Source organism: Anarrhichthys ocellatus, unplaced genomic scaffold, assembly GCF_004355925.1.
Source record: "Anarrhichthys ocellatus isolate YVR2014 unplaced genomic scaffold, GSC_Weel_1.0 scaffold12, whole genome shotgun sequence".
Taxonomy (NCBI): Eukaryota; Metazoa; Chordata; class Actinopteri; order Perciformes; family Anarhichadidae; genus Anarrhichthys; species Anarrhichthys ocellatus.
Window position 1 is genome coordinate 5,875,286 of NW_022280042.1, and position 22,270 is coordinate 5,897,555.

Below are 22,270 nucleotides of genomic sequence, written 5' to 3' on the forward strand. Positions count from 1 at the left end.
ATATATATATATATATATATATATATATATATATATATAGTGTGTGTTTTCAGTGTTTTTCAGTCAGGGGATGAGTCAGACAGGAGGGTGAAAGGAGCTGGGAGGCCCACAGGAGAAGCTGCTGTCAAAACTGTGATTTCCCTCCTGGCTCACTGTCCTCTCCTGGTCCAGCACATAATTAGTGGCGGTGTTCTTTGTGTGTGTGTGTGTGTGTGTGTGTGTGTGTGTGCGCGCAGTTGTAACACAACATAAAAGATGTGTACAGGCACATAGGGGGTTTGCAGTTGCGTCACAAAACTCCTGGCAGTTTGACGGCGTCGCCGATGTCCTTTGGAGAGCTGGCTGTGCAGCAGATTAATAAAACATATACGACAAAAGGAAATTAGGAATATACAAATTATATTAATTATAAAGGCATATACAAATGCCTTTATCAGGGTCAAAAACTTTTTGCAAAAGTAATTCTGTTTTTAGTAAGAGCCAGATGGCGTCATTCACACACCGCACATCCCAGAGCTATCAAAAACACTCCAGTCTCTCCTGACTTGTGTTTTATTTTTAGACCAAAACAATTTCACTGAGTGGCAGCTCAGCACACATTTTCTTCGTCCAGTTCTCAGACACATAGGGCTCCACAGGGTTTGGAAAAAGCTGCGCTGTGGCTCCGCTGTGTTCTGGATTACAGATGCAACTGTCATTTTTGGGTGGTGGGCGTATTTTGAAGTGGCCTCGTGTTGTTTGCCCTGTTATTAAAAAAATAATAATAAAGCGAAACGACACGCTGAACAATAAATTGCAGCCATCTGGAAAAAAAATCCAGGATGAACGTTAGATTTGTGTGGACTTTTCCTTTTAAGGGACTTTGCTTTTTCTGCCCACTTGCCCACTCGGCCTCCGGCTGTGCAGTTAAAGTCAGCGGCCATCCGGAATGGTGCAATGCTCCACTGAGGGTGCTATACCACGTTGGTATGCATCTCCATTTCCCCTGCTCTCTACCACCTAGCAGCTATATTTAGCGGTGTTGAGGCCGACTGGTAATTCTAGACACTCATTTCGCCTCGTCTTTCCTACCAACAGATGTCCCTCTTCTGGTTCCACTCTGAAAGAACGTTCCAAGGACAAACCCAGAGACTAATTATACCTGTGGAGTGTATTTCTAAAGTTCTGTAACTCATAGGAGCTATAGGAGGGACCACTTTAAGATCATCGTGGCAATACGGCTACTAACCTTCCTGACACAAGCTGCACATTCCAATACTCGTACCACCATACTATGTAGTGTGCCAGGAAAAGATTTAATATGCCACATGCAATGTGCCAAAAATGCCAGGATGTCCTGCTGCATCCGGTCGCATTTTGCCGTATACAAGCCTGCGTGCTTTTCTGCTGACGCACAATACTCTGCGTAGCGGATATGTGAGCAAGAGGGTCAAAGTTCAAGGTGCAATATGATGAAAGAGGATGTATACTACAAAGTAGACTACTAAAAGTAAAAAAAAAAAGTATTCAATCTGGATTGTTGTGATGGCATTCGAGAGTTGGGTCACGGTTTTCCTCGTGTTGCTCTGCAGGATCTACGAGGGGCTAACAAACTGCACATACCAGGTGGCCTTGAGGGTGGACTGCTTCTGGCCGAATCAGATAGTCGACCGCTTCTTCATGCAGATTCACCGGATCTACTTCCACGACTGCGCCCTGACCGGCCGGCTCCTCCACGACCCGCCGACCAGCATCCTCGCCCCCTTCATCGGCGTGCCGGTGCTGGTCACCCTGCTCATGACTGCCCTCGTGGTGTGGAGGAGTAAACGCACGGAGGGGGTTTTATAGGGACTCGGCCCCTGAAGGCTTGTGAATACATGTGGACTCCTGAGGGGCAATGATGGAGCATGTGGTAAAAGATGTCTTTACTCATGTTAGTATGAATATCTAATGAAAAACAGCAGACTTTAACACCATATTATGTTATAAATGCTGTTTGGTTAGATATAGAGAGTGTTCGAGTTTGGGAAAAGTAATAAAGGTGTTTGGGATTCAGGGGAATTGGAGGCCACGCATGTTAATTACCATCTGTTGTCTTGGCCCTAAACAATCTGTGAGCATGTTAATAACTGAAGAGAGGATGACACTCAGGGAGACACCAACGACTTGAATGATTGTTATACATTTGATTAGAGAAGAAAGGAACAGAAAATGGAGGAAATTTGACTAAAGCAGAAAAAGGACAAGGAGGTTTTGCACAAAGACATCAAACATGATGACTTATTCATATTCAACGCATCTACAGTGCAAGCATTCGCTGTCTCCTTTTGATGCAAGTGGATTTCTCTCACCCCGGTGATGAAATAGGGAGTTCCTTTAAGAAAAGTGTAATTTTAGGGCCGTAAAACCTGTCCATCACGTCTGTAACAGGGCTCCATCTAGTGTTCACTCTGGAAGGCTCTGACTGTTAAGATCCGTAGGCCTGGAGTTCATTTAAATGTATGTTGATAACATAGTTGTGTCGAAATATCTTTATATAAAAATAAACTAAACATGACTCCCGACAAGAAGAAACAGGTCAACTGCAGCACACTGTGTGTAGTAATTAAATACTATGCCGTGATAATTAAATACAATGTCATACTTTCTTATCCATGTAAAAGTTATGGCTCAGCACTTCCCGCTCATATATTCTGCTTGCTGGGCTCTTCTGTCCTGTCGGTGGGGAATTAATGGTGGCTGTACTATCAACGCAGTTAAAGCCTTCAACAGTTAAGCTTAGTCGAGCAATGTTTGGCTTCTCTGATTAATGCTCAAGACTGTGACAGGATTCAAAGAAGAATTAAAGCCGGTTCTGAGCGTGAACAATGAATTTAGGTGGAGATTAAGAGATCAAGCTTCAGTGGCAGGCAGGTAGAGGTGAAAGCTCAGAGCCAGAAGTTAAAGATGAGACTTATTGATGAGATGGAGGTTAGTATCTCACTTGTTCCTTGTGTCATTAGAAAGACATTCAGCCTCAGCTGGATCCTTTTGTAGCAGGTTCTGGTAGCTGGAAAAGGTCTCCACCATGTCGAAGTATCCGCTCAGTGGCAAGATCCTCTTTACCCTCAGACACTCATTCCTGGACACAACGGAGGGAAAGATTGGGGGAAACTAGGCTGAATAGTGGTTCAGAAACACTCTCCTCTCCCTTGACTATAAACTGAGATGCCCCCGAGCAAGACATTTGACCGCCAACTGCTCAAGTTTAAGCTGCTCTGTGCCAGTTAACTACCAGCTGTCAGAGTGTGTATATGAACCAAATGTAAAATAAGTAAACTGGAACACTCACCGCTCTTTGTCTCAGTATGAGCAGGAGTCAAACATGTCTGAGTAGATCTTCACAGAGCTCCTTCCTAGATCCAGGTCATACAACAACTGTGACGTCAACATAAAGAGTCACGTAAGGATATTTATAAATTATATTATCTAAAAAAGCACACAAAGTGCTACCACTATGAGTAGCCCTCGAAAAATGAAATGTTTCTTCCGAATACTGCCAAAAGAAATGCGGTGATTTTCCAAAATCTAGATTTTTGAACATGCACTTGGTTTCAAACAGCAGCAGATGGCAGTAAATGCACATATATGATGCTCTGTGCGGAGCAGGAGAGAGATGCCGAGTGTCTCAATGCTTGGATGTCACATGTTAGTTGTAATTCGTTAACCCTCAGTGCAATAAAATGTGATAAATGCTCTAATTGGGATAAATATGGAATGTATCCGTACAATCGTTTTAGTGGATAATGTCACCAATACGAGGGTGTCAAAAGCTTGGCAGGGCAAGGTAACAAAGTGTTTGAGATTCAAGGGAATTTGGAGGCCGTGCATGTTAATTAGCATCTGTTCTCATGGCCCTAAACAATCTGTGAGCACATAAATATAAGTAGAGAGGAGGACACTCAGGGAGACACCGACGGCTTGAATAGATCATTCGGAAGAGCGGTGAAGGAAGAGAGGAAAGGAGTGCAGTAAATGTACTTTTATTGTGTAACGGAGACAAATCACTTTGTACTGAAGGAGAACCAGCTGCATCTGTGCTCTATAAAACAGGACGAGGCAGTCAAACGTCAGTAGAGTCAACAAGCTCATCGGGAAGGCTGGCTCCGTCCTGATGGTGGAGATATGGTCTTTGGTGGTGGTGTCAGAGAGGAGGAGGAGGAGGAGGGAGCTGCGGAGCATCATGGGAAGTGACTCTCACCCTCTCCACGATGTGCTGGTCACACACACTCTCTTTTTCTCTCTGGATTACTCTCCCTCCGTAGACTACAACCACGACAACTCTCTGATTTATGGGACATTTTGTGCAATATCACGATCCTAATCATGAACATTCTGGATGAACCGTATACTTCAGATTTGTTACTGTATATACAGAGCTATGACACCATGTCATTCATATCTGGGATCATTGCTGAAACCTAAAGTTAGACACTTATCCATCATTGTGTGACAGGGCTCCATCTAGTGTTCACTCTGGAAGGTACTGTCTTTATATATGTCAATATTCATAAGCCTGGTGTTGATTGAACAGCAGGTTCACTATATTATCATATTTAAAAATTAAATATCTTCATATAAAAACGAACAAAGGACGAGCATCCGATTTTTATTTTTCGAGCAATTAACAGAATTGAGTCACTTTTGATGACACTTTGGGAAACCTACAGATGTGGTTTCCAACCCGGGGGTCTGGATCTGCGTGTACAGGATTCAGCCGGTCAGAGTGGTTTGCGGGCCAGCCAATAGAAATACTTCACAACCACCGTGACTTCTGTGTCAGGAGAGGACACCTTCATGGCAGACATCAACCTGTTGGAGGACAAGAAGGGACAGAGAGCTTTAATAGGATCATTTAAGTGAAACCTTAAATGACTCCCGACAAGAAGAAACAGGTCAAATCTGTCCAGAGACAGAGAGCAGCACACTGTGTGTAGTAATTAAATACTATGCCGTGATAATTAAATACAATGTCATACTTTCTTATCCATGTAAAAGTTATGGCTCAGCACTTCCCGTTCATATATTCTGCTTGCTGGGCTCTTCTGTCCTGTCGGTGGGGAATTAATGGTGGCTGTACTATCAACGCAGTTAAAGCCTTCAACAGTTAAGCTTAGTCGAGCAATGTTTGGCTTCTCTGATTAATGCTCAAGACTGTGACAGGATTCAAAGAAGAATTAAAGCCGGTTCTGAGCGTGAACAATGAATTTAGGTGGAGATTAAGAGATCAAGCTTCAGTGGCAGGCAGGTAGAGGTGAAAGCTCAGAGCCAGAAGTTAAAGATGAGACTTATTGATGAGATGGAGGTTAGTATCTCACTTGTTCCTTGTGTCATTAGAAAGACGTTCAGCCTCAGCTGGATCCTTTTGTAGCAATTTCTGGTAGTTGGAAAAGGTCTCCACCATGCCGATGTATCCTCTCAGTGGCAAGATCCTCTTTACCCTCAGACACTCATTCCTGGACACAACGGAGGGAAAGATTGGGGGAAACTAGGCTGAATAGTGGTTCAGAAACACTCTCCTCTCCCTTGACTATGAACTGAGATGCCCCCGATAAAGACATTTGACCGCCAACTGCTCAAGTTTAAGCTGCTCTGTGCCAGTTAACTACCAGACGCTACCGCCTGTATATGTCTGACTTATATGACCGTGTTCAGAGCATTTACGCTCCTTGTTTTGCAGGGACTACTTTAAGAACGAGATGCAAGATAAGTAAACTGGAACACTCACCACTCTTTGTCTGGGTACGAGCAGGAGTCAAACATGTCTGAGTAGATCTTCGCAGAGCTTTTTCCAATATAGGGATTTCGGTAGGGAAGCAGGGCAGCGTAAAACTGATAGAAGAAGAAAAATAATCATTACCAACTAACCTTGCATAGGCCAATGGAATTTCAAAAATAGTGGGCAGGGTTGTGCCCTGTCAGCAATGTTATTTTAAACCCAGAACATGCTGGAGAAATGATATATCTTGTCTGCCCTGGGAGTACCTCAGGGTCCGCCAGTGAGAATGCCCTGCTTAGCCTGCTGCCCCTGATACCCGACCCCACATGAGCGGGAGAGAATGGTTGGATTTTGACATGTTTACAGTCATCCATACTTTTGAAATTCTAAATAACACGTTCCAAGAATGAAGTTTTTGGATTTGCGATGAACCTCATTACAGATGTCGTTGAGTGTCCCGTTGGAGACGTCCCCATACTCCAGCTCCATCTCCATGGTGTAGCTCAGCAGAGCCAGGCAGCCTCCAGGCCTCAGCACCCGGTCAGATTCCAGGAGGAACTTCTCATGGTCGAACCAGTGAGCCGCCGTCATGGCCGTCACAAGGTCCACCTCACCACAAGCAAACGGTAGCTTCTCTGCCGGACACTCCCTGGGGCCCGAAGGAAAACACATTACAAAACTCGCAGCTTTTTGTACAGAAGATGTAGGAAATGTACATCACGATATATTGGTAACTTTACTCACATTCTTGATACAGTTGGAAGATACCCTGGAAGATATTTTGAACCACCATTGCAGATAGACAAACAAAAAACTCCCAACCTTCCCTCCAACTCACCTGTATGATACATTTGGAGGTTTTTTTTTATTGGTCAGAGCCATCTCCAGCTGAGCCGGGCTGACGTCCGTTCCAACAACCTTGGTGAAGTACGGAGCCAAAAGGATCGTCCCTTGGCCTGAACCGCAGCCCACATCCACAGCAAGATTGACCTGGTTCGGTGTCTAAAAGCAATGGAGTCAAACCTTTTATAAACTTTGTTTGCTTCTGAATCTATACATGGTTCTGCAGCTCTTCTATTACAATAACATTCATCTCAGGTATTTCAACATGCAAAATGGCCCTTTTTTCTGTGCATGAATGAACCATATTTAGAGGCATTAGATGGTGCATAAAACTTGGTCAAACACACTTCACCGTTTTCTCCATGTAGCTCATAATCCTGTTGATCAATTCATTAGGAGCCACTCTGTACTGCAGGTAAGCGGCTGCATGATCTCTACCCTCAAAGACGCGTACAGCCATGTCCCTGTGCAAGGTGCTCCTGTCTGACAAAGCGGCTGACTAATACTATGACTCTGCACTATGCGCTTGTCCTTCAACCCCCGAGTTACACATTAACTCCCGGAATTAAAAGTGTCCCGTCCTCGTGAGCTGCAGGCCCATAAAGCATAGTTCACACTGTATTGCTTGGAATTAATGGTAAAGGTAGGATTTAGGTGGATTCATTTGCAGCAACAGTATATAATATACATAACTATGATTTATTTTGTGTATAAATACCTGAAAACAAGAACCATTAGCTGAGAATGAGCTGTTTGCAATCTGCAACCTGCAACTGCTCCTTTAAGTGTAGTAATTTATTTTAATGCTAAGTACCCCTCCGCAATGTTCCCTTAAAAAGTGTTTCTATGGCCATACTTGTTGAGTCATTGAAACGTGTCACATGAATATATATATATATATATATATATATATATATATATATATATATGTGTGTATATATCACCAAAAGAAATCCTGCGATCCAGATTCCTGCACATGCACTTGGTTTCAAGCAGCAGCAGATGGCAGTAAAGGCACACGCATGATGCTCTGTGCTGAGAAGGAACACGTGGGAATGCTTGGGAGTCACATGTTAGCTGTAATTCCTCATCATCCTGACCATCGCCCTTATTTAATCTGCAATATCATTGTTTCTTTGGCATACCGATGAATCAGACATGTCCTAAAATGATCATGTTAGTATCTAGAGAAAAGAAACATGTGGCTAAAAATCTCACCAACTATACTCTATCTACAAAAGCCAATACTTATAATTGTGAAACTTGTCTTTTTCTGTAAGCACTCTGACCTCACACTTTTGTTATAAGTATATTTAGATGGTATCACCCAAACAGGCCTGAATCTGCTCCGGGCGGCTGGTCTTGTTCTTGTATTTTCTTCCCAATCAACAACATTGATCCTTCCCGTTCACCTGATCAATATCCATTGTCAGATATGATTTGCAATAGGGCTTGTGTTAACAAAGGTGGGTGGGGGTGCAGGGTGCCCAGGAGCCCCACCCCTTAACCCCAGCATGTTGCGCCATGCGCGGGCCTTACCTCGCGTCCTCCAATCAATCAGCTTTGATCAAACCTGTCAACGGCGTTCGGTTCACACGCCGCCGACCTCTGCTGCAGTGTGTGCAGCTGAGAGCGTGATAAACACATTGTCATCCACGCAGATGATGTGACTACCCAGACGTAGCCGCTTTATCGCCCAGTCTTTACCACCAAGTCTTATTACAGTGTCCTCACACGTTTCCACAGACGCCATTAAAAACACAAAGTCAATGGACTCAGACAAGCGGCCTCGTGTATTGCTTAAATATCTGCAGGTATTCCCGACACGGTAAAAAGAGCTATGGGAGTACTTCCATTGACTGTGACGACCAGTGTCGCTAAAGCCGCGTGGGGAATTCTCCTGAAAGGCAATCACACAGGTAATCCATGCTAGGAGAGGAGAAATATGAGAAATATTGCATTTTAAACCTGGTTGGGTGCATGTGAAATTCTTGATTTGGGGTTTTCCAAACTGGTTGAAGAAGATTTTGTGTGAAAGCGAGTCTGGAATTGTGGAAAAGGAGATAAAACACGTCAGACCGGGGCTATTTCGTGCACCGGCTGTATACAGTTTAAGATGAATTTCAGCCTAAAGTAGGCACACGCTAGTAAATACTTGTGCATCATTTTCTTCGCTCCTCTGTCAGTGTGAGTGCAGACACATGCAGGGAAGGGGGATGGATAGATGGGTATTGAGGAAAAATCCCACTTCCCTGCGGAAATGTCAGCAGGTAAAAGCAGATTGCAGCTGTTGGATGAAATCCGTGATTTTAGAAAATAGTCCTGTTGCCACATTGAGAGCCATGCAATTTCTTTTTTTTTTTGGGGGGGGGGGGGGGGGGGGGGGGATTCATTCATCATGGCTTCCCCTGAGTCCTTAAACACACCTTTATTTTTAACAAAGTAGCACGAAAACCTTTAAATGAAAAAAAAACAACAACCGTGCACTCAAACTTATTGAGTGCACGGCTTTTTCTTTCCGTTATTAAATCAACTCGGCAACCTTTGAGGAGAAAGGGAAAGGGAGAGGCAAATCCTCCCTGTCTTTTTATCGTGCCACTGGTGCATTGTGCCAAACAGCGTTTGCAATCTCTGGTAGGATATGAAGATCTTAAATCTTTACCCATTAAAACTTCACTTGAGACACTCTGTGTTCTCCACAGCCAGTTGTAAAGTACAAATATGGAGGAGATCTTAGTGACTCCGCTGCGTTTTTATAGCCGAGATGCTCGTTCGGAGATACACTCGGAGGGCTAATCCCACTCTCCGAGGAGAGAGGTAGGTATTGGCTTTGATGATAGAAATGGATTAAACAGATTACATTAAAGGCCAGTCTAATTGAACCGATCTATCCTGATTCTGCCGCTGTAAGATAAATGATGAGAGGGCCAGATAGTATATATAGGTCGAGTGTTTGGCTCGGGGTTTCGTTTGTAGACATTTACAGGCTCGCGTTATAGACAAAGGTCCATATCAAAGAATGAGTGAACTGAACAAACAATGAGATTCTGCGGTGAATGTCTGGACTATCCCACATCCTGAATAACGTTTAACTATGTCTGTATCTCATCCTGAAAGCTGTAAAAGCGACAAAACAAGTGAAATCTTCCCCCAGCACATTCCGATTCATCTTTCTTTCTCAATACGAACGCTTCGGGTCTTTCTTTTTGGGTAATTACCTCTGTGTGTGTGTGTGTGTGTGTGTGTGTGTGTGTACCTGTCCTCCCAGGCAGGGTCGTTATTGACGGTGTCCATAGTTGAAGTGAGCGTGATGGGGGTGACCTTTCCTTCCAACCTTGTTATCAACGGGAACTCGTTAAGCCGGACTGTTTAATTAGCAGCGGAATGACAATCAGGGAGGAGCCGGAGACCTCTGTGCTCATAGACACGGATCAATGGTCTTCAGGGAGCCTTTGCACTCAGCAACAAGGCTCCTTTGCACATGTGTGCGTGCAGTGTGCTCATGCATACATACACATGCAATTATACACAATTTACTTCTTCAAAGTTGGTCTCAACATTTTGGATTTGGTGTCCACATGCTTTGGGCCCTTTAGTGTCGATTTTATTCCAGGTTTTACAAACAACATGGAAACCCTGATATCCCACTTTTAAAACTGATAAAACAGTCCAACCCTGGTTGACATGCACACATGCTTCAGCACACGAGCATATGCACCCGCTCTCGGAAGTGTGTGTGTGTGTGTGTGTGTGTGTGTGTGTGTGTGCAAAGCGGGAGCCAACAGCCGCTGCAGCTGGTGAGATCCAAGTGAAAGTGAGAAGCATAAAAAAAAAAAAAGAGCTGAACGCTCGGGTCTGTTGATCTATTTTTACCGCAGAGCAGGGGGCAGAGGGGGAGAGAAGGAGAGAGAGAGAGAGAGATTCCTGCATCTGCATAATGCATGGCCCTGTAGAGCAGCAGTGGCTTTTACACTGCTGCTCTCTCACTGGGCTTTCAGGTGTCTGTGCTGTCTGTCAAGCAAGCAGCATATAGGCGAGCCAGGTGCTCTCACACGGCGCTCCGGTTGATCTTTCTCATAGCACAAGACCACCAGCCTATCCGGCTGCTCGCTCTCTCCCCGAGCACAAGATCTCACCTGTAGTCAAATCCATCTCTGAAGCGTAGGAGCACTCAGGAGCTGGTGGGGGGGGGGGAGTACAGATACATCGCCCCAGTTGGAGTGGGAAACCGCTTTTTGTTCTTCAGGATCTGTGGCAACAACGAGTGGCAACTCATGAATTGAGTTCACTACAGTTTGGATCCAAATTTAGCTCAGAGGATGTTTCTTTAAGGAGATAAACACAAAGCAGCATCCACAGTGTGCTGTTCTATTCTTCTCTTGTGAAATAACATTTTAAAAGTCACTTTATCTGCTCATTGTGTCTATTGTCGAGTCCCAAATGTACTGTTTGAGTGCAATTTTCTGTTCTATTTCATTTTTTTCTTTTCTTTTCCTGCTGTTGAATTTGGAAAATAACTTTTAATGGAACACTCTCACACCACTAAATGATTGGATTTGGTTTTGGGAACAGGCGATCTGAGCATTCCCTGAGGGGGTCGGGTTGCTGCTGGGCATCACAAGGAGGGAGACTAATGAAAGCTTGATGAGGATGCTTCTCTGAATCCACCAGCATGATTAGGCTTTAATTACCGAGGGCCACCTCGACATATTCCCTATAATTGGAAATACCTAAGCACTCGGCCGCTCATGGCATCAAACCAAAGAAATCCGTGGTTCGCAACCCTTCGTCGGACAATCCTCACTCTCACTCTCAACAGCGGGCGTCTCAGATTGAAGCTCGTCTCCATTCGCTGACAGTCTAGGCATGGAATAAGATATTGCGATGGAGGATTTCAACTTGTAGCTTTGCTTCCCAGAATGCTGGCATCGCCACGTTGCCAGATGTGACACTAACATCCATATATGGCTGCCAAACGCCTACAAGACACCCACCGGCTTTGGCAGCTCCCCTGGTGAAATCTTCTGTTGCACAACCACATGAAAAAAAAAAAAAAAAGGAGGCCTTATGTTCTGCCGGTTAAGTGAATCGCTGCCTCGCCTGAAGAATCGTCCTTTCTTTCATTTACAGTCGCTTCGATTCAGCGCGCCGTCACACCATTTGTACCCTCCTTCAATGGCGTTAGCTACGGCTGAATCATTGTGCGAAAAACAAAGACAACATTTCTGAAATGTGCTCAGGTGTTGCGGCGGTGAATAGCTGAGCGGAGACAGTAGACGATTCAAGGGCAAGCTGATAAGCCTGCAGGATACCGAACAATGAGACATTATCTTTGAAAAGTCGATGTGGGGGTGGGGGGGGGGGGGGGGGGGGGGGGGGGGGGTGGGACTGTCCTGTGGTCTTAATTGTTCTGACCATTAAATATTCAATTATTCGCTTTCCTGATTCCTACAGATACATCCCAGTGCTTGAATAGTGTTGTCACACGTGCAAGGTGTTAATATCATGTACACACAATGAGGTCAAGTCCTTCTGAATGCTATAAATGCATGTATAGAATGCCATAACAAGATAATATCACAGGATGTTTTAATCCTATTGTCCTAGCAGATTTACATAGACGCTATCATTTGACGCAGATTAATGGAGGACAGGGTGACTGAGCACATGTAACCAAGCATTCAACAGCCGTGTTTATCAACTCAGCTTTTCTATTATTCAGATTATTCTGCTTGGGATCCCCGGTGTAATTAGCCGGATAACAAATCCACCGCTTTCCACAGCGTGTCTGTGCTTTGATTCTATCACATTCACCAGCTGCCAAGTGCTGTTTGAAAAGAAGAACGTGTGTGTTTTCATTTTGTGTTTCAATCCTAACTGTGTGGTCAGACTTGGTTCAGGGACATATTACGTTCTACGATGTAAGAAGTGAACGTAGTCACTGTCATGTCAACCATTGGGTTGATGTCTGCGGTTCTGAAGCGCTAAATTCGGCATTTTGGCCGTCGCCATCTTGTTTTTTTGCAACCCAGAGGTGACAGAAGTGGGTGGAGCTAAGTAAAAACAAACTTTTAAGAACTGAAAACACCATATGAAAGGGTTAAAGTTATTGGACGAAAACACGGACAACTCCCAGACCGGAAAACGCCTAAATTGCCTGCAGACGTACATGCACGACACTGCATTTGTGAATGTGTGTTAACCTTTGTGTGTTGATGTGGATGTGCTCCCCTTCTCTGCTGAAACACATTAACGGCGACTCGTTCCGCTGTGAACTCACATACAAACTCATCTCCATCACATGGAATGGAAACCACGATCGGAAAGCGCTCATGGGACACGCGACCTTTACTGAAAAATGTCTCCGTCGTTTCTAATTTCATAATGTGTCTCTGTGACTGACGTAGTAGGTGTAGTTAGGTAGATAATGTGGGGCTGTCTGTAATTACAGATAAAAGAACATTAAGTTCGACAGATACATGTAAGCTTCTTGATGAGGGTGCCCATTTCAATTAGGGAGCATTAAATGAAAAAAAAAACCTTATGGGAGTTTCTCACTGCCAGACCCAAGGAGAATTAATACACTGCATAGGGCCATTTACCAGGGAGTAATTACCCCCTAATTAGCCATTAGTTATTCGATTACCCTTTTATCAGCTAGTCATGGTCAAAAGGCAGGAATAGCGGATAAGTCATCACCTTGGTTGGTAACAGATGTAATTAACATGCCGTAGCTCCCTGAGAGGGAGACAACGAGGGAGTGCATTCAAGCAAAGTGAAGGCATTCTGGCCCATTTCCTCCGTTTGATCAGAAGGAGCGATAAATCAGAGGCTTTTTTTCATCCAATTCATCCAAGGGTGGGTTGCTGCAAATAGCAGAAACAGGAGGATGTTAATTAATTATCCTGCCCACTTTAACCCAAGAAGGTTTGCACATTTAACTCTAACAAATGCAGTAGAGCTAAACCAGCCCGTCCTTTAAGGTTGTCTGGTCAGTGGGAATAAAAGCAAAAGGGTATGTGGACGTACTCTGGGCCGCTCATTGTTTGCAAACTGAATGGCTCTGTGATTGAGAGCGGATAAGAAATATTCCCTGAGAGGACTGACGATTAGGTGCATATTGTTGCCGGATGAAACCGCCGTTAACAGACGAGAACAAGAACCGTGAATACTCCATGCCAAACTGCTTCTACCATTTATTACACATAATTACATTCTTAAATAAAAACGATTCACCGAACAGTTCCTTGCATAGAGATATTACAATACCAATTTAAAAAAAGGAATTATGAAACAAACCGGTAACAAAAATAAATCTTTCTCATTTTTCCATAATAAAGAACATTATCGTACCCATACATCATAATATACAAATGATAAATTTGAAACACTTTGTACAGCGAAATAAAAAGGAGAAAGACAACGGAGGAAAAAGGTGGAGGGCGGGGAGGAGGGGAGGTGGAAGGGAAGGGGGAGTCGGACAAGGGGGGGGAGGGGGCGATGAGGGAATGCTGGTAGAAAAAGGGGGTTCGTTTGATTTGAAATTCAGACCTGGTGGAAACAGAGGTGGTGTCACACATAGTAATGAGTGTTCCCCCCCTCAGCTGCAGTCTGGATCTCTGACTCCCACAAGGTGGCATGAAAAACGGTGAAATACACATAAGAAGGACGGACAGAGTGTGTGTGTGAGTACGTTCAGAATGTGCTTGTGCGTGTAGGTGTGTGTGTGTGCGCGTGTTTGTATGAATCTGTGTGTTCAGGGAGTGTCTGCATGCATGTAGTTTGGTGTGTGAATCCGTGTAGCATGAATGTGTACATTTGTGCTAAAAAAACAGCTACTATACAGACTTCGTGATCAGTGTTTCATCACCCGGGGTCGTTGGCGTGAAGTGTTGCGCACAAGCGGACAGAAAACATCAGATATGCAAGTGATCTTTCCAAAAAATTGCAGAGTGCAAATACAAACAGACGAAGAACACACAGGCACAGCAGAATTGACAATCATTCATTAAGATGACACCGAACTGAACCGCATCCTCTGGGACGACATGAAACAACCTTTTTTTTCCAGAAAAAACACGTTCACATTAGAAATCCCAGTCTTTGAGCTTGAGAAAGTCCAAATTTTGAAATTGTCCCGTCACTTGAATATTTCCCATGAACTTGGCTCCTTAAAAGTCTCAACGAACATGAAGAACACATTCAGTGTTTCCAGTCCAAAAATCCTTTTTCATACAGAACATGAACAAAAGCGAAACAGTTCTGCACATTCCCACACATTCGCAAACATTCAGTCCAACAGGAGAGCACCCCGTTCAAATACTGACACACAAGTAGAGCTGCCATTGATGATGCAAATTTTACCCCCTGGGTTAATTAAACTGCTTATTCCTCATTTTCTCCTCCACGTGGAGAGTCGGGGCTGAGCAAGAGAACCACAAACCTGCACAGACATCCCCACCTGAACCCTTCTGCAAACCAAATGTTTGTCACTTTCTACGATTTTTATGAAACGCAAAGAATGGTAGCACTGATGTGTGTTGTAGCTGCAACCCGGATGGCCAGTGAGAATTTTTGGTCTCCTTGAAAATAAACCAGCAGTTCAAACTTGTACCCGTGGCTTTCTATTGTGGCCCCTCCCTCCCCGTCTTTGCAAGTGGAGGCCTGTCACCTCGGAGTTCAATATAAAAGCCAGCCTGGCATATTTGCACGTTTGGACAGAGAGAGTTCAATATTTATGCGAAGCGGGAGCTTCTACTTCCAGAGCCACAGACAGATCATGTCTAGATATGATTGAGCTGGAATGCATTCATACCCTAAATTGAAATGCGCCTCTGGTATACAGAGTGAAATCAATTTACTGCCTCCCTTGCCAAAAGGCAGACTGCTGTGTGCCTCACTGCAAGTATTACAAGTCTTGTAAAATAAAGAATAAACACCTTGACATAGTTTTTCCCAATCGCGTTCGTAAGAATCCAAGCTGCCTGTTTGTTTCATGTGCGCTTGAATTGAGTCGAGGATCATCCAAAATCCATTTGTGGATTAAAGACGAGACACAGGGCTAAAGCTAGATGTGATGCGTCTCTGTTCTGTCGGGCAAGAGTCAGACCGCCAAGGACAAATGTTGATTCCCAGTTTTCTGGGAGTGTATGTATGTGTCTCGTGTGTGGGTTTCACTCCGCTGCAGTTTCATGAGCTGATGGGGCAGTTATCGTTTGCTGACGGAGCAGACTGTTCCTCCGCTTACCCATTACAGCTGCCCACTGGAAACCTGCACTCAATGACCTCCCCACTGGTCCAGTGCGACCAGTAAAATGCCAGAAGCTCCCAGCCGTGACTAGCTAGTTATTCCAAATCAAGCCATTCATATCCTAATGTGAAAAAGAGAATCTACCCTATCAACACAAATGGTCTTTTCATGGGCCTAGCAACATGTACAGACTTACAACAGATACATTCACATCGATTTGCTCGGAGAAGAGACACCAAATTGATTGAAGTTGTGTCTTCATACAAGTCCTTCCGCGCCCATCCATCTGCATTCAGACATACATGTGTGGTCAGGAAGTCAGCAGGATGCTCTTGGATATGCATAGGGTCCGATTAGGAGAGCTGAATGCTGCTTTTTTTTCTGTTTTTGTTCTGCATGGGTGCTGCGGACAGGACAAAAAAACCTCCTCAGCCCGGTGGCTAGTTGGGTGCCAATCACTCTCAAAGGCCAAAGAGATCATTTCAGGCATCAACAGTAGACACTTCTTTTTTTTGGCTGCATCCGTTTCCAATGTGTTCTTCAAAATGGTCTTTTAAATTGTCAGCTTTGAACAAAAAGGAGAATCTTTTCATAGAAACAATATAGCCTTTATCATACATAGTGATCTTGTTTACGTTCGGTGTGCTATCGCAGTCAGCTAGCTGCTTTTTCGACTTGTGCATGTGGCTGTCCGCACTTCCGACGGCATGTGGAAGCCAGCGTTTGGTGAGTACCGAATTGTCACCCAGTCCAAGACCGTCGGGGCATTTTTACAAAACGTTTGCAAAGAGTCAATTGTGCAACAGTTCCTGACAATAATTCGTATGGAGCCGAGATGTTGGAGAAGAAAAACGCTCGTAGGAGCCAATCAGCACCTCTCGAGACGCTCGGTGTCAGATGACATTCTCGGAGATGAACAGCCTTATCCAGAGTAGATTAGTTAGCCTCATCCTGTGGAAACGCTCAATGGATGATGTTCATAAAGCAAGCCGGTCCTCTGGATGACCTCAATCTGTCTTCACAGCACATCAGTGCAACACAGTCCTGTCTCGAGTCTTTGAGAAATCCAATCTAACGCTGCGTTCAAACAAGTGCTCCGATGCTATTGGACCAGAAGGATTTATAAATGGATCCAGTTGGCAGATGTGACAAAGGTCGGATGAAAAATTGACAAATTATTATCTGTCCTATAGATAAAATGATAAACCCTTTGGCGATTTGTAAAGGCTGTGGCAGGTTTTGAGGGAGAGAAAGTCTGCTTTCTTGCTCGCTTACCCTGTGAGATAATGCCGTTTAGCTGCTGTTAGGAAAGTAACTGCTCTCCTCAGCACAAGGTTCATTCTAAGAAGAGGAAATATACAAAACAGCAGTTCTGCTGTCAGCGCACGGGGAAATGACTGTACAACTGGTCCAGTGGTAAGCTCGCTGGTGCGTGGTGCGCTGCCGCATGAACAGGGCCGACATTTTGGAAGTGCTTTCGACCAAGGGACGACCACAAAGGCCGTGAGGACGACTGCGACAAAGAGCTGCCAACTACAGGCACGTGGTCCACCATTCGTCGCGTGACATCCCCTCTGAGACACACACGATGGGGTGGGATGGAGCATCTGTATCGCCCATGCGAGACATTTACGAGGTGACTGTGGAATCATGGACCAACTGGCTGAGCACAGATTGACAGGGCCGCTTGGCGTGCGTCCGTCTGCCCGTCTGTGTTTCTGTCTGTAGTCAGCGTCCCTGTGTGCTGCCTCTCCCTCAAGTCCAGAATGACCAAATCTGGTGTTCTTTTGAGTCCATCCCGTCGTCTCTCTCTCTTACATCCATGGTGTTATTTTTCTGCAGATGATGCTCCCTCTCATTCCTCCACTCCGCCTCCATCCCCCTTCTCCCGCTGACCTCTCTCAGATGTGCCTCTTCATGTGTAGCGCCAAGTGATCCGACCGCGAGAAACACCTGCAACCAAAGAAAGGGAAACAGAGAACAGCCGGTTAGGTTGTTACCAATGCAAGGGGGGGGGAGCAGTTTGTTCTGTCGATTGAGCTAAATGTTGCTGTTAGCTAGTGAGCGCTGAGCCACCAATGCACACGCAATTAGTATATGTGTAACTAATTCATAATCAGCATTTTTCAGCAGCACTCCTAATGACTTCAGCTGCGCCATGAATAACTAGAGAGCCCGCAGATGGATATGGTAAAACGGTGAGGGGGGGGGGAAGCAGCATGCAAAACATGTTCTGCAAAACGTTAGCTGTATTAGATGAATCGAAGCCTCTCTTCTGAAATCAGGCAGCATTGCCAGCGCAGAGCTGCACAGTGAGACGTTGAATTGCTCTGGAAGTGCACTGGCCTATTTCTCTTCCATGAAGGGCTTTCAAAAAACGTTTGATTATTTCAACCTGATTGCCACAAATTGGCATAATGTATGCCTTCAGCTGGTGTTCTGTTTATTCGACGTGTGCGTACATAAAGATGCAGCCTTCATAGGAGACCTAGCTCAACAGTGTTTCTGTTGCACGCTTGCTGAACAAATACTACAGCTCCATTCCCCAGACGAGTGCTTTCTCAAAAAGGCAAGTGTTGCTTTCTTTTAGGTAATTGGGAGCCGCAAGTTCTGGTGATTAGTGCGTTAAGAAGTATTTGAGATGGAGACTTGTTTTTGAGAGTTTACTAAAGTGGTTCAGTTTAATAATGTTTGGGAGGGGAAAAAAAGAAACAAGACTCAACAAAATTGCCCCCAAATTGCTGCAGGAAATGTGTTTGAAATTAAGGTAAGTGCAGAATATATTGTGTCCATAAAGACACAATATATTCTGCTGTCTGTTTATGCCAAAATGAAAAACCACTACAAATTGCAGAATTAGTGTTAGATTGCCATTTATTTAAATGGCCCTTTGTGAATACTCCTAACACAACATTTGGTAACCATTCCTCAGATAAAATAACATTTAAAACGAGTAAAAACGTGCAATAAATCCAAAGCATTTACTTATGAAACCCGTTTGGGAGTCAGACTCCCTTTCTGCAACTGTTGATTTTCATGTTCTTTTTGACACCAGTTTCAGATTGGCTCTTTCCACTGAGACAGAGGCAACTGTCTGAGATGTCGAGATGAATCAGTGTTTGGCCAAGAGGGGGGGTTACACTGTGATGAGCCACCAGTCATCTGTCTTACTGTCACACCTGCATATGTGTCCCTGTTTTCTGCATCCACGAATTGCGTGCACGCTAACAAACACATGTGAGATCAATGGATGGCTCAGGAGACGAGCAGGGCTGTTTGTGTGTGTGTGTGTGTGTGTGTGTGTGTGTGTGTGCGCTCGGAGAGACAGATGGTAAAGTATGAGTCACGACTCGGGGGCACGACACCAGCTGGCACACCGTGGGTCTGTCCCCTCCTCCCCTCCCCTCCTCCCACCTCATCCTCAATCTTCCACCCTGTCTTCTCCGTCTCCCCTGTTTCCCCTCTTTCTTCATCTCAGCAGGGTGTGTGTGTGTGTGTGTGTGTGTGTGTGTGTGTGTGTTTTGGGCTGGAGGCGTTGGGCGCCTTGTGACACATGACAGAGGTGGGCCCGAATTAAGGATGTGCCTGCAGGGGGGTGGTGGTGGTGGTGGTGGGAGGGGAGGTGGGAAATCAGGGGTGAGAGGTACTGTATTTACAGTCTGTCCAGCTGAGACCCGATTAAGTTGACACTGCCTGACTCTCTGCTACCACACACACACACACACACACACATGCACGGATGACTCACACTCTCACATACACATTAGGGCAAAGTACCCCAGGTGACAACTCCTTTCTTTTTGTCCTCTCATAATGAAGCTATACATGATTCAAGAGGTCACATATTCAATAACGTGCTGCCAAAGAGGCTGCACACGCATATAGCACATTGCTGAAACCTTTTTTTCACAATGCATGTCATCTTTGTTCATTTTAAGCTTCATTAATACCTAAATACTGTTGAATGTAATGCACTGTTTGACTTATATTGACAAAACTGCATGCAATGTGGCATAATACAAATATTAAATGAAATAAACGAAAATGCAATCATTATCTTTCATGGACATGAAATGGCAAAATCTACCATAAAAGCCTCTGTAAATGATGAGGTGTTCGGGTTAGGGCTTTATTTAGTAAAAGCACTTAGTGCAACATGAACACCGATGTAGCATATACTAATAGTTTATAAAACTAAAGATGTGTATTAACTTGAAATGACTCATTTGCCCACGTCTTCACCCGGGCTTCCTTGCCTCAAACACTGAGGTGTCCCAGAGGTGTCAGCGAGGGCCGGATCACAGACAGAAGGGGCGTAATTAAAATCGGAGTAAAGATTTTTGTGTCTGAGTCAAGCTGATCTTTTCATAATGGCCGTTGAATGTTTGATGATTTTTGCCACCGGAGCCCTGCAAATTAACATTTTGCTGTGGTTCATAATTAAACATGGAGCCAGGGTGACTAATTAGGACGCAGAGTCGCGGGCACATTGCGTCGGATCAGCTCTTCAAAGTGACAAACTTTTACACCTCCGTTAAAGATTACGGGGGGGGGGGGTGTTTTCTCCTGTGTAAGGCTATAAACAGGAAGTGGAATAGTTAACGAGTTAGAGATGCTCGGTGCTTAGGGTCACAGGGATCAGACCAGGAATCATCCGGTTTACAGGATAGTCCCTCCAATCACCGGGCCAGCTGAGGCTTTATTTACAGTAACACACACACACACACACACACACACCTGTATTCTGGCTCATGGTGGCTTCGGAAAATCCCCAAAAAATACATTTCTCCTCTAAAATGTCCAACACAGCAAAACTGGTGCCTTTTTTTGAATAAGGAATACTTAATATTTATAAATATTAACTCTATTAGTGGTTTATGAATCATTGATCAACAATGTTCAACAAATCACAATGTCTGTTTGAGTTTACCTTCACTCACCTTCTGTCTGAAACGCTCCGTTTTAGCGCCCGTCTCTTAAAGCCACCCTCCAAATCTGAGCCAATCTCAATCTAGCCCTCAGAAAACTGACTAGGTCGTCTTATTTCACAGTTTGTGGGTTAGTAGACACTCCGGATACCCAAATGTATGTGCACAAGCACTGAAAAGGTGAGTTTTTAAATGATAAGTCCCCTTCAAATTAATATTCTATACCAGTGATGTGTGATAATGGGTTCTACAGCCTCCAAATCAAGGCCATGTAGCATGATGTGTGGAGGAGCACTATTAATATGCTGCACAGGGCCTAATGTGGGTATAGAGCAGAATAAGCAACCTTCGGATTCCCATTGAACGACTGAGCAGGTTGAGTCTGGCGCGTGTTGCAGAGGAGCACACATTAGTAATCCTGCCAGCACACTTTGAAACTGGGTCAGTACCAAACACATTTGGGTGTGTTACCAGCGTCTTGTAGCGCTGCTTTACTAAACCAAACTGTGTACAAATCACAACGGGAAAACAACCCGCTGTGCAGGTGGAAGTACTTCAAATGACACTTGGAAAAAAACATACAAGGGAAAAGGAAAGAAGGAAGAGTTGTGTTTTGACAGACCTGTCACAGTGGTTGCACTTAAAAGGCTTAGCGCCGGTGTGTTTGCGGTAGTGCCTCGTCAGCTCGTCGCTCCGGGCGAATCGCCACTCGCAGCCCTCCCACGAGCACTTGTACGGCTTCTCACCTGGGGGAGTGAAAAAAAAAAACCATGCATAAACACCTGTTTCATTGCTCATCCACCAATCACACGCATATTTGTCATGCAAAAACCCCTCTGTGGTTCTGTTGTGGACTCATGAATCCAAATATAAGTTGTCTTCAAAGTGATGTTTGATACATTATGCTAAATATACGTGCAGAGATTCTTATTTAAAAGATTATTTCCTGTATATTTTTGAGTTTGCGTTCTATTTAACTGATAAAGATCCCATATCTCCTTTTTTTGGGGTCTGAAAAATGATCAAGGCGATGTTTAACAGTGAGCTGGAGAAGCTCCCACTGGTCTCCAGTCTTGCTGAACACGCAGAAGAAGAGTAGAGGGTAGAGAGAAGTGGAGCGGGATGAAGAAGTGGAAAGGGAGAGGATGAGGGATTAGAGGCAAGGTGGATGAGAGAGAGTGAGAAGAGGAGGTGAGATGAGACCAGGAGGGAAAAGAGGAGTAGGAGAGGAAGTGCTGCAGAAGTGGATTAAGGCAGAAGAGGCTGCAGATATGCCGGCAGGGGAGCGGGGTGGTGATAATTAGACCGGTCATACGGCATAATGGCAAAGGAACCCGCAATCTGCCAGCTGCGTCCAGCTCCGAAGATGTCACCTGCATCAGTCACATCCCATCTGGACCGGTGGCTCGTCGTGGCTGAACGCAGACACGCTGGCACACTGACCGGCTCTGCTTGACTGGCTTCGGCACAAAAACAGGCTTAATTTGTTGAATGTGATTAGCGAAAAGGGAC

The 22,270-nt window shown here is 44.7% G+C and overlaps 3 protein-coding genes across 3 annotated transcripts in view; 1 reads left to right on the forward strand and 2 right to left on the reverse strand.

Moving 5' to 3' along the window:
• The window catches only part of LOC116386196 (receptor activity-modifying protein 1-like), a 5,528-nt gene extending 2,294 nt beyond the window's left edge, over nt 1-3,234 (forward strand). The window contains exon 3 of the mRNA XM_031852231.1: nt 1,572-3,234. Within this exon, the coding sequence (XP_031708091.1) occupies nt 1,572-1,827 (256 nt within the window). The 3' untranslated portion in view covers nt 1,828-3,234. The remainder of the gene's footprint in view (nt 1-1,571) is intronic.
• Nucleotides 3,235-3,900: 666 nt separating this feature from the next.
• LOC116386220 (probable S-adenosylmethionine-dependent methyltransferase CRG1) lies at nt 3,901-7,040 on the reverse strand. Its single transcript, XM_031852261.1, has 6 exons — nt 6,933-7,040; nt 6,576-6,739; nt 6,170-6,386; nt 5,747-5,850; nt 5,337-5,474; nt 3,901-4,830 (listed from the first exon to the last, which is right to left on the reverse strand). Exons 1-6 carry the CDS (start codon nt 7,038-7,040, stop codon nt 4,740-4,742), a joined length of 822 nt encoding a protein of 273 aa, XP_031708121.1. The 3' UTR covers nt 3,901-4,739.
• Nucleotides 7,041-13,508: 6,468 nt separating this feature from the next.
• The window catches only part of klf7a (Kruppel like factor 7a), a 32,911-nt gene continuing 24,149 nt past the window's right edge, over nt 13,509-22,270 (reverse strand). Inside the window, exons 3-4 of the mRNA XM_031852027.1 lie at nt 21,381-21,504; nt 13,509-17,783 (exon numbers count right to left, since the gene is read on the reverse strand). Coding sequence (XP_031707887.1) covers nt 17,732-17,783; nt 21,381-21,504 — 176 coding nt within the window. The 3' untranslated portion in view covers nt 13,509-17,731. The remainder of the gene's footprint in view (nt 17,784-21,380; nt 21,505-22,270) is intronic.

What these genes read in the sequence shown, in the direction of transcription:
- LOC116386220 (XM_031852261.1), bottom strand. Translation starts at nt 7,040, where the DNA reads ATGGCTGTACGCGTCTTTGAGGGTAGAGATCATGCAGCCGCTTACCTG. An exon ending in TCAACGACATCTGTAATGAG is followed by an intron (nt 5,851 to 6,169) that starts GTTCATCGCAAA and finishes TTCTTCTATCAG; the next exon opens with TTTTACGCTGCCCTGCTTCC. An exon ending in TCGTACCCAGACAAAGAGTG is followed by an intron (nt 5,475 to 5,746) that starts GTGAGTGTTCCA and finishes CGTTGTGTCCAG; the next exon opens with GAATGAGTGTCTGAGGGTAA.